Source organism: Microchirus variegatus, assembly GCF_963457635.1.
Source record: "Microchirus variegatus genome assembly, chromosome: 2".
In the NCBI taxonomy this organism is placed as follows: domain Eukaryota; kingdom Metazoa; phylum Chordata; class Actinopteri; order Pleuronectiformes; family Soleidae; genus Microchirus; species Microchirus variegatus.
The window spans coordinates 41,216,540-41,228,874 of record NC_139803.1 but is presented as its reverse complement, the minus strand read 5'-3'; the positions used below and the strand labels follow the sequence as shown (position 1 = coordinate 41,228,874).

At 40.8% G+C, this 12,335-nt stretch overlaps 1 protein-coding gene across 1 annotated transcript; it reads right to left on the bottom strand.

Annotated features, from left to right (window-relative positions):
* Window positions 1-355: 355 nt before the first annotated feature.
* Window positions 356-5,776, bottom strand: ccs (copper chaperone for superoxide dismutase). Its single transcript, XM_083885803.1, has 8 exons — window positions 5,654-5,776; window positions 4,115-4,187; window positions 3,813-3,950; window positions 2,769-2,943; window positions 2,596-2,656; window positions 2,188-2,265; window positions 1,944-2,047; window positions 356-883 (listed from the first exon to the last, which is right to left on the bottom strand). Exons 1-8 carry the CDS (start codon window positions 5,675-5,677, stop codon window positions 724-726), a joined length of 813 nt encoding a protein of 270 aa, XP_083741929.1. The 5' UTR covers window positions 5,678-5,776; the 3' UTR covers window positions 356-723.
* Window positions 5,777-12,335: the final 6,559 nt, after the last annotated feature.

Genomic DNA, 12,335 nt, shown 5'->3' with positions numbered 1-12,335 from the left:
AAGGAAGAACCAGTTCATTCGTTAGTACATAACCTAAGGAAGAAGCCATGACATTCTGCAGAGGGTAAGTACATAACCTGAAGGATCTATGATGTTTTGTTGAGGGACAACCTAAGGAAGAACCCGTGAACTTCTGCAAAGGGTTGGGCCATAACCTGAAGAAGAACCCATTTTGGAGGGGTTTTGGGACACAACACAAGGAAGAACTTTTCTATTTTTGTGTTGACTTTTTCTCCAAAATACTGTATAAATACTGTATAAATGATTTCCCCCCACACATCAACAGGTGAACCAGCCCTCAAAGTGGTGTGAGTGAGCTGCTGGAAGAGAGAGAGAGAGAAACAGGATGTAGCCGTCTTAACCGCGATGCTCCTTAAGGGGCCGGCGTAATTAACTCGGACACTTTAACGGCAAACTACAGCGCATTTATCTCTTTATTTATTTACCGGGACGCGGCCAAAATGGAAACCTGGGATCTTAAGAGCGCATCAATATTGACGGTGATGAGATTGTTGTGTCAAAGGCAAACTGGATAAACTAATCAGACGCGACTTTAACAACGCCTGTTTTAATCTGCTTTAGTGCGTTTGATTTCATCACAAAGAGACAAAGATTTTCAGGAAAATTGACACATTTTTACTTTGATTGTCCTTCAGTGTGGGAAATGCATCCCTAAGTGCTCCGACTTCCTGGACAAAAATGTCCACTCCTGCCCGTTAGCGTTCACAGATTTGCTGCCGGTGTCTCCGCGCTGGCCTTGCTTCGTCCTGTTCCGGCGATCGGCCGGTCTCTCTCCTCCCACAGCGTGACCCCGTCACAGGCACAGATCTGTTTGGGGTTTTGGAAAAGGCCGGCGGATCGAGCGATGATCCCACAGGCCAATCTGTGAACCAAAAGAAACGGAAGAACGATAAAGACGAGCTAGCCACAGACTGTGATACAGGGCTCCCACGCCTTGGTTGACATCAAATTCAAGGAATTTGAACTTCCCCGGCATCACGTCGTCATTTGCTCTCTTGCTTAACTTTACTCGCTCATTGTTGTGCGTGGAATCTCACGTCATCGGCGGAGACAGACAGCGGACAGTGTCCAGGACACCGCTAGTGCTTATGACTCAGCGTTTGTTCTGCGTAGGCCTTGTTTACTATGTACCTTAGTAGTTGACAGTTACCTAAAAACTAACTCAACTTCTTTGTTGCACAAAATTCCAAGCACTTTCAATGACCCGTGTCTATTTAGCGCAATTTTTCAAAACTTTCTAGGGTGTTTAAATTTAAAAGGACCCGTGGGAACCAGACAGCACGGGAAGCTCAGCTATGTCTAAAATGTCGTCAAACACGTACTGCGTTGTATGTACATTTTCAATAATAAACTAGCACTAGATTTGAACGCATCACTAGTTCGTGCAAAATTAGCTGTTTATCACAGACGCCGGGTCGTCTTACGTGATTTTCGTATTCTCGTAGCAGCTTCCGCATTAAAAAAATATTTTTTTTTGGTTAGCTTGGCGCTGGTTGGACAAATTCTTTCTTCCACGGAAGCTCAGCGTCTCTGGGAGTCGATATAGCAGTGGGCGGGGCATGAATGCTAGGCTTCCGCGTCTTTAAGTAAGAATTTATGTATAAATAAATGGGCCTGATGGCCAAATATGGACAAAATCGTCACTTCCGCAGAAGCTCGGCTTCTCTTGGAGTCGTTGGAGCAGTGGGCGGGGAGTGGACGCTAGGCTTCCGCATATTTAAGTAAAAATGTATGTTTAAATAATTGGGCCTGATGGCCAAATGCGACAAAATCGTCACTTCCGCAGAAGCTCGGCTTTTCTTGGAGTCATTGGAGCAGTGGACGGGGCGTGGACGCTAGGCTTCCGCGTCTTTAAGTAAGAATTTATGTATAAATAACGGGGCCTAAAATGAGCTTCCGTCTTCTACTTGCGAGTGACCCACCTTTCGCCAGAGTTTCCCGTCTGTTTGGAGAGAGGGTGAGCGCCGCGGCCCAAGTCGTCCTCCTGCGCATCCACCACCAGTGACCGGCCAATCACGTCCCATACCTGCAGCGAGGGATTTTGTAAACAAAAAAAAAACCTTCCATCTGGTGTTGTTTTCTATACTAGGTGTTGAAATATGACATCCAAACCATAATTATTCTCTAACTGCACCGAGGACGACGGAGGGCCTGCGTGAGAGTTACCTTTAGCTGAGTGTCTTCCAGTCTAAATGAGGCTCTGCCATCTGCCTCGGCAACGATATTTCCCAGATCACCTGCATGCTGCACAACAACACTGCATGTGAGAGCCACATAGAAACAGTCAGGGAGAACACTTCAAAATGGCTCCCCAGGGGTCAAAGTGCTATATCACTACTTCAATTTGGCTTTTATTTCACCTTGGGAGCGATTCTGTCAAAAGTAATTATACGGGAGTATTTATTTACTTAGGGAAAGTTTATTTACTGAAAGTTGTTCACTGTTTGCTTCTCTCACACTGAATGATTTGGCACTGAGTTTCACCACAAAGCGAGTTTGCTCGGAACTTATAACCTCAAATAAACGAGGTGTCGTAGGTAAAGCTTCCTGCGTAGCACAGATTATGTTTCGTACCCTTTCAGAGTCTCCTGGACCACCGTGTTGTCTTCCAAAGGGGTTAAAGTGCTCCCCACAACTGCAGGGATGGAGACAAAGCAATTTTACCAAAGATGTATCCCAACTGAAATAAAATAAACTTTCTGGTTCCCGAAAACAGTCCGTTTTTTACCCCCCGACAAATGTCCGACCTGTTGCAGTCCTGCGTGAGGTCGCCCAGGGCGTGAACGTGCAGGCCGTGGAGTCCGGGCTCCAAGCCGTCGATGGTTCCGTCGATCAAACAGCGCTCGGTCGACAACTGCAGGAAACGCACCACGCCCTGGATGTTCCCTGCACCGGCCAACATGGCCACGGCTGTACCCAAGTCTGAGAGAGGGGAGGAAACGCAAAGATGCCGTCGTCAAAACGTCTCGTTTTCATATCTAAAATATCCGCGGTTCCAAAATTTGAAAAACATTCCATGGGAATTAACGGGTATTTGAAGGGATAGTTTGGAATTTTGGACATGAGACCTATTTTCCAACTCAGCCGGTGCGACGGAGACGTCTGGAGACGTTTTCAAGAAATTTCATTCAGTTCTTCTAGTTGCAGAGTTCGCTGGTGCTATGGCTAGCGCAAGTCAATGGTACCTGCTAGCATGGCATTAGAAACACTCATACCGACTCCACAGTGCACCCGAGGCAAATCAATTGTAACGGCAGACTATCGATGTACATATCTGTGTTCATAGAATAATATTTGAAACAAAACTAACCTCGCATCGCATGAATTTTTTAAGGACTACTTTCTCAGCAGCTGCTGCTGAGACATAAATCCTTCAAATTGCAAGGTTGGTTTAATTTCACACATTCTATCAACACAGATATGTACATCGATAGTCTGCCGTTACAATTGATTTGCCTCGGGTGCACTGTGGAGTCGGCATGAGTGTTTCTAATGCCATGCTAGCATGTGACTTGCATTAGCAATAGCACAAAAGAACTCGGCAACTAGAAGTACTGAATGAAACTTCTTGAAAACGTCTCCATCACACCGGCTGAGTTGGAAAATAGGTCCAAACTATCCCTTGAATGCACATACAGCTCATTGACGCCGTGGTTTCTTGCTTTACTCGCTCCGTGCGCTTCTTCCAAAACCCGCCCGCTCAGCCTTGCTTGGCGCGAACTGAATCACGCGCGGCAACGGGGGAAAAACAAAAACCCCTTGCTATACTCCCAGAGAGAGTCGTTCCTCACCTCGCTCTGATCCCCCGATGCCCTTTAACACGGCTCTGCTTCCGGTGCTTTCGATCAGGGCCTGAACCTGAGCGATGGTCAGAGCGCTTTCCACCAACACCTCCTCCCTGCTCACGTCGACGCTGAACGACTTCACTCCTGCAAAAACACACACGGGGGGGAAACTGAACGACAACGTCCGCTTTTGGCGCTTTGCCACCGTATGGTTCCGGGCATGGTTTCTCCATTATCAGTGACAGGCAGAAAAGGAAGTCTTTTAGACACAGTTGTTATGATTAATCGTCATGTTTGTGTTCCCTCACCTGGTTTACCCTCCAGAGCAGCTCTGATCCTCTGTGCACAACTGTCACATGTCATCTGCACGGCAAACTCCAGCTGTGGAGCACACAACACATACTTTTTAACAGGATGTCTGTAGTTTAACACAATAACAATGGGTAATTTACGCAAAAAAACAGTACATCTGCACTTCAATGTCTGCAGTTTAACAGTGTATAACCAGTGCATCTGTAGTTTAACACAAAAAACATATTTATTATAGGGATAGTCTGCAGTTTAAAACAACAACAGTGGTGGAATTGGGGTTATAAATAATTATGTAAGAACAGTCTATCTGTAAGTCAACATCTGTAGTTTAATAGTTTTACATTAAGGCTGTACCTTTAGATAAATGATATATAAACATATCTGTGGTTTAACTTTCACCAGTGTATAACAGTGGTGGTTAAATTGTGTAAAAAAACTCTATCTCTGTAATTTAACATCTGTAGTTTAACATCATATAAACAGTATGTCTGTAGTTTTAAATATAAGAGTGCGCTTGTAGTTTAGTAGTATGCAAACAGCATATATTTAACAGTATATTAAGAGTGTACTTGTAGTTTAGCAGAATATTAACAGTAGTTTGACAGGATAAGCATGTACCTGTAGTTTAGCAGTATATAAACAATATATAACATCATATCTGTAGTTTATCTGTAGTTTAGCAGTACATGCTTGTAGTTTAGCAGAATATTAACAGTATACATGTATCTGTAGTTTGTCAGGATAAGCATGTACTATAGCAGTATATAAACAGAATATATGTAGTTAAACGGTATATTCAAGAGTGTACTTGTAGTTTAGCAGTATATAAACAATACATATAACAGCATATCTGTCGGTTAGCAGTATATTAACAGCATGTCTGTAGTTTAACAGTGTACTTGTAGTTTAACCGTATATAAATAACATATATAACAGCATATCTGTAGTTTAACAGTATTTTAAAGAGTGTACTTATAGTTTAGCAGTATATAAACAACATATATAACAGCATATCTGTAGTTTAACAGTATTTTAAAGAGTGTACTTATAGTTTAGCAGTATATAAACAACATATACAACAGTACATCTGTAGTTTAACAGTATATTAAAGAGTGTACCTGTAGTTTAGCAGTATATAAACAACATATATAACAGCACATCTGTAGTTTAGCAGTATAAACAACATCTGTAGTTTAGCAGTATATTAAAGAGTGTACTTGTAGTTTAGCAGTATATAAACAACATATATAACAGCACATCTGTAGTTTAGCAGTATATTGAAGAGTGTTTAGCAGTATATCAACATATTTAATCGTGTACTTGTAGTATAACAGTACTATATTGAGAGTGTACTTGTAGTAGCAGTATATTAACAGCATATATGTAGTTGTATAGCATACAGTCATAGTAATTCACATCATCACACAGCTGTTGCACTGTAATAATCATCACAACATCCCCTGAAAGACGCGCAGTTTCCCCCCTGTTTGCGCTGTAATTTACGCTGTCGTTTGCGTCACAAACGCGGGTCAAACCTTTGCGGGTCTCTCGGTGTCCATGTTGCGTCCACACTTCGCCGCCTGTGCGACAAAAAGCGACTGAAACAGACAACTTCCTACTTTTTTGACAGCGGAAGCTAACCTGCCGCCGCTGCTTCTGCTGCTACTGGCGGACGCCATGTTTGTGAGGTCACAGTGACGTCGTCTCCGCACGTCAGCACCACCTGGTGTCTATTACACGACACTGCAGGTTTGGCGATAAAGAGTTTCACATGAAGGTTTAACCAGAAGAACGAAATACCACTTTATATAAAGACAAGTTAACTAATTTCATTGACTTTTTTATATCAATATAATAAATATTATACATTATTATATAATATAGCAACTCATTTAAAGCCATATTTGTAGAACCTGATATGAATTTGGGCTGGTAGATTAATAATATCCAAGAGATGGTTGGTAAATTAATTAAATCTTTTTATTTTATGTACATCATACTTGTACTTGGAAATTGAAATTTATATTCAATAAACCAAAAATATATAAAAAAGTGTGTACGGAAAAAATATATATAATCAAATCAAAATAGGAAACACACTATAGAATAGAATAATAACAATACATCAAGCTTTTATATACAGTGCCATCCAATGTAAGGTTTATGCCACAGCTGCCCTAATTCCTAATGGAATTGTTTTTATACATACATATATATATATATATATATATATATATATATATATATATATATATATACATATATCATAGGGGATCATAGGGAGGATTTCATTTGATCCGGACGTAGAAGATTGTATGGATAAAGCCAAACAGCCCTTCCATGATGAAGGTTGTGCAGCAGTAATAATAATAATAATAATGATGATGACGATTGCGTCCAATATTTTAATTTCGTAATGTGTCACGGTCCAGATTACCGCCGCAAAGTCAAACATGCGGCAGATTAAAGATGTGTGTCTTTGCAGCAGATTTTGCCGCTAAGCTACCACGCTGTTTATTAGAGGCTCAGAGCTGACCACTGTGTGTGTGTGTGTGTGTGTGTGTGTGTGTGTGGGGGAGTATAAAGTGGCCACTTTATTAGGTACACCTGCTCAAATAAACATATATATGTATGTATTTTTATATATATTTATATGTATGTATGTTTCCAAATATATACATGCATACATACATATATAAAAATACATATGTATGTATGTATATGTATAATGTATATATATACACATGTATATATGTATGTATATGTGTATATATATATATATATATATACTCTCTCTCTATATATGTGTGTATATATTAGTGGTGGGCACGTTAACATGTTAGCGGCGTCATGCATTAACGTATGTCACGTATCCATGACGACTGACCGTAAAAAATATGCGTGCGACGTCATGTTTACGCGACTCCCGATTGTTAAAACGAGTCGCTAAAGTAACGCTAAACTTTAAAAACAGAGGCACACATGCGCAGTACACAGGTACGCTGGTTATTTGTAGCGCTGCTCTTTTTTTTTTCCCTTTAATAAACAGACCGCTCTAGTTCCACTGTAGGCGCGCTAACCGGCGCTAAAGGTGCTAATGCAGCTAATGGAGCTAACGGAGCTAAACGGTGCCTGGACTCCGGTGTCGCGGCACGTAAACATGAGGTCACGCGCGTATTTTTCCGGTCAGTCGTCAAGGAAACGGCGCCATGCGTTAGCGCGTGTTAACCTAGTGCCCACCTCTAGTATATATATATATATATATATATATATATGTATATTTATATGTATATAGTGCTTAAACGATATAGTATATAAATGTAGCCACAAAAAGTAAGGAGATTTGTGTTCATTTCCTTCTTATTTGCTTGGTTGCAAAACAACCAAAAGTTACACACTGCAGCTTTAATCGGGGCTCTTGTGTAAAGTGCAGAGCGTCTTTTTTTCTGAGCGTAAAAATCTGGGTCGTAAAAGCTTCCAAATAAAGCCTGCTCCGATTAAACGTAACCTGAAGAGAGCGACACGAATCTCGTCCGTGTGGGTGTGTGTGTGTGTGTGTGTGTGTGTGTCGCCACAGGAACACTCGTGTAATTGTGTCAAAACAACACAAAGAGGCCCTCCGTGTTTTCCACAGAAGAAGACCCCCGAATGGCCGCCCCGAGCGGAACAGAGCTGCCTACTGTATGCGGTGGCTCATTGGCGATGACCTTTGACCTCGGGTAACACGACCGCACTTCTCTAAAGAGGGGGTGGAGCCTAACCGGTGGGTGTGCGACCAGGCTCTTGGAGCTTTTATGTATGCGTGCATTCACTCCATGAGAAACGGCGAAAAACCTCCACGTTCAAAGGGAGAGAGCTGAGGCGACACCTGAGCCAAGAGGAGGAGGAGGAGGAGGAGGAGGAGGAGGAGGAGGAGGAGGAAGAGGAGGAGGAGTTTCATCAGCACTCACATCAGGAGTAGGATGTGAACGCCACTTGAGCATGACAGATTCAGACAGAGCGAGAGAGTCAAGAGGAGAAAGCAAGAAAACGAGTGGAACGAAGCCTGGAGGTGGACACATCGCTGCAGAAAACCCACATTTCGATTCCACGACGTCCAACTTTGATTGGATTTCTTTGATTTAATAAACGATAAACTTGACACAGAGAGTTGAGTGAATTCAACCTCTACAGACGTACATGTCGGACGATTCTAAACGGTTGTGCCGAAACAGTCGTAGCGAGGCTAACGGCAGAGTACGTTACCGGATTCCGCGCAGATCCAGGCGGTTAAAACGCTGTTAAAAGTCACATTTTAGTCAGACTAAGACAATCATTCGCTTTTCTTAATGTCATGTAAATACAGTACGTTAGTCTGACTAAAATCAAGCTAGTCTTAGCGGGACTAGCATACCCGGGATAATGCGATTCATAGTCCGATTACTGCTGCATGTGTACTCTTAGTCGGACTGGATTCAATACGCGCTAGCTTAAAGAGAGATACAGCGGCCTGTCTAAGACGTCCCACTTTGATTGGATTTCTGATTTAATAAACGATAAACTTGACCCAGGGAGTTGAGTGAATCCAACCCCTACAGACGTATATGTCGGACGATTCAAAACAGTTGTGCCGAAACAGTCGTAGCGAGGCTAACGGCAGAGTACGTTAACGGATTCCGCGCAGATCCAGGCGGTTAAACGCTGTTAAAAGTCCAATTTTAGTCAGACTAAGGCAATCAATCGGTTTTCTTAATGTCATGTAAATACGCTAGTCCGACTATAATCAAGCTAGTCTTTAGCGGGACTAGCATACCCCGGGAAAATGCGATTCATAGTCCGATTACTGCTGTATGTATACGCTTAGTCGGACTAGAGTTGGACTTGGCATTTGGCGCATGCACCGAAATCTCCTCCCCGGTCTTTGACATGGTAGTAGAAAGTATAAATTACGGCGCCATCTTTCTTCGTACAACACGGATTCCACACAGATCCAGAGAGAAGGCGGAAAGTAAACGCCGTTAAAAGTCCAATTTTAGTCAGACTAAGACAATCATTCGCTTTTCTTAATTTCATGTAAATACAGTACGTTAGTCTGACTAAAATCAAGCTAGTCTTAGCGAGACTAGCATACCCCGGATAATGCGATTCATAGTCTGATTACTGCTGCATGTGTACGTTTAGTCGGACTGGACTTGGAGTCTTTGACTTGGTAGTGGAAGGAGCCGACGTATAAAATGCGGCGGCGTCTTTCTTCGTACAACGCTGATTCCACACAGATCCAGAGAGATGGCGGAAGGTAAACGCCGTTAGAAGTCCAATTTTAGTCAGACTAAGACAATCAATCGTTTTTCTGAATATCATGTAAATACAGTACGCTAGTCCGACTAAAATCAAGCTAGTCTTAGCGGGACTGGGATAATGCGATTCATAGTCTGATTACTGCTGCATGTATGCGCTTAGTCGGACTGGAGTCGGACCGGAGTCGGACTTGGCATTGTTTGTTTCACTGTGACTTAAAGGTCAACAGGAAACAGATTCAGTACGTGCTAGCTTAAAGAGAGATACAGCGACCTGTCTTAGTCGGATTACGGCGTTAGCTTGATTAAACTGTGAATGTAAACTTTAGTAAATTTGTTCTGTAATAACAGTTTGCACTTCCAGGCCACCGTATGACATGGCTCTTCTGACAGTGTCGGACATTTCCCTGAACCTGAACCAAGGCTTTCTGGTTCTCCTGAAAACAAAGCAAACATTAACCACGCTGGAGTCCCGAATAATGCATGATAAGAGGGAGGCCCCCACTCCTGAGTGAGCCTGGGGGCCCACAAATCACTGAATGTGCCCCTGCTGGCTCAACATTTACATATCGGTCTGCCATCAGCCTTCACTTCACATTGAAATGAGGCTGTAACGGCGTGACTGCTAATGTGAGGTCATGTGAGGTCATGTGACGCCGGGGACAACAAAGCAGCATTAAAGATGCATTAGTCCTTACATGAAACAAAGTACACAGTTATACCCTACTTTACATAAATACTACATGTCATACAGTAAATGTCTTATACCTTAAGACTTTTACTTCAGTAATGTTATAAATAAAAGTGACTTCAGGTTCTACCAAAGTACTTTTTACTCATTTATGCCTTTAGGGTACTGCGTCAATGCACCGCCCAAGGCAAATATTTAAACCACATATCAAATGAGCAGCTGTGTGTCTCAGGAGTGAGGATGGACAGTCTTTTTTCATTTGGACTGAATTTGATTTGGAATTTGAATTTCCAAGCTCATTGATTTCCCAAAAAATCAGAAAAAACCTCGGAGAAACCTCCTCCTCGACATGGGATTCTGAAATGGTTGCCGGGCTACAAGCGATGCTAACGATGCTAACGATGCTACTTTTGCCGTTTGCCGTGATCCTGCTTGGACCAGTAATCCACACAAAAACAGGTAACGTAGTCCACATGGAGACCAAAACCTGGTCCTAATGAGGAAGAACCTCATTTCTAAAGAAACTGATTTAAGTTAAGGTCTAATATTCGAAAAACGTGTGTGTATGTGTTTGTATTTGTTACCTTTTTAGGACCTTTTTTTTTGGACATAAACACTGACTTTGTCAGGACAAGTAGGTCCTCAGTGAGACTAAAACCTGGTTCTAATGAGGCAGAACCTCATTTTTGAGGAAGTGATTTAAGTTAAGGGCTAATGTTTGAAAACACGTGTGTGTATGTGTTTGTATTTGTTACCTTTTTAGGACCTTATTTTTTTGGGATTAATCCTGACTTTGTTGAGGCAGAACCTCATTTCTGAAGAAACTGACTTCATTAAGGTCTAAGATTTGAGCTCAAAAATGAGGTTCTGCCTCATAAGGACCAGGTTTTGGTCCTAAGGTACCTCATTTTTGAATTAAGTTAAGGGCTAATATTTGAAAACATGTGCGTGTGCTTGTACTTTTTTGGAGGATTAATCCTGACTTTGTTGAGGCAGAACCTCATTTCTAAAGAAACTGATTCAGGCTTTGTTTAGGCTGATTCTAAAACATGTGTATGTGTGTGTGTTGTTGTTCCTGTACCTCTTTAATGACCTTTTTAGGTCCTCACAGAGACAAAAACCTGGTCCTAATGAGGTTTGATTGAAGTTAATGTGCTTGCGCTTGTATTTTTTTGGGATTAATCCTGACTTTGTTGAGGCAGAACCTCATTTCTGAAGAAACTGATTTAAGTTAAGGGCTAAGATTTGAGCTGTGGTTAAGTCAAGGTTAGAGATAATGTTTTGTTTAGGCTGTGTCCTTACAAGGATAGATTAAAAAACACGTGTGTGTTGTTGTTTCTGAAGAAACTGATTAAAGTTAAGGACTAAGATTTGGGATGAGGTTAAGTTAAGGTTAGGGATAAGGTTATGTTTAAAACATGTGTATGTGTGTGTTGTTGTTCCTGTACCTCTTTTATGACCTTTTTAAGGTCCTCACAGAGACAAAAACCTGGTCCTAATGAGGTTTGATTTGAGTTAAGGGCTAATATTTGAAACCATGTGTGTGTGCTTGTAGGTATGGAAGCTCGTTGCCGTCACTTGGGGGAAAAAATAGCCAGATACTAAGTCAAAATAATGACTTTATTATGAGATAAAAAGTTGAAATTATGAGATATTATCTCATAAATATGAGATAGAAAGTCATTAACAATTATCTCATAATTTCGACTTTTTATCTCATAATTTGGTCATTTTATATCATAATTTCGACTTTTATCTCATAATTTGGTCATTTTATATCATAATTTCGACTTTTTATCTCATAATTATCATTTTTATCTCATAATTTAGACTTTATATCTCATAATTTCGACATTTTATCTCAGAAATAATGACTTTTTATCTCATAATTATGACTTTTTATCTCATAATTTCGACATTTTATCTCATAATTATGACTTTTATCTCATAATTATGACTTTTTACCTCTTTGGAACCTTATTATCTCATAATTTCGACTTTTTATCTCAAAATGTCGACATTTTATCTCATAATTATGACTTTTTATCTCATAATTTCGAAATTTTATCTCATAATTATGACTTTTTATCTCATAATTATGACTTTTTATCTCATAATTTCGACTTTTTTATCTCATAATTTCGACATTTTATCTCAGAAATTATGAATTTTTTTATCTCATAATTTCGACTTTTTATCTCATAATTATGACTTTTTATCTCATAATTTCGACTTTTTTATCTCATAATT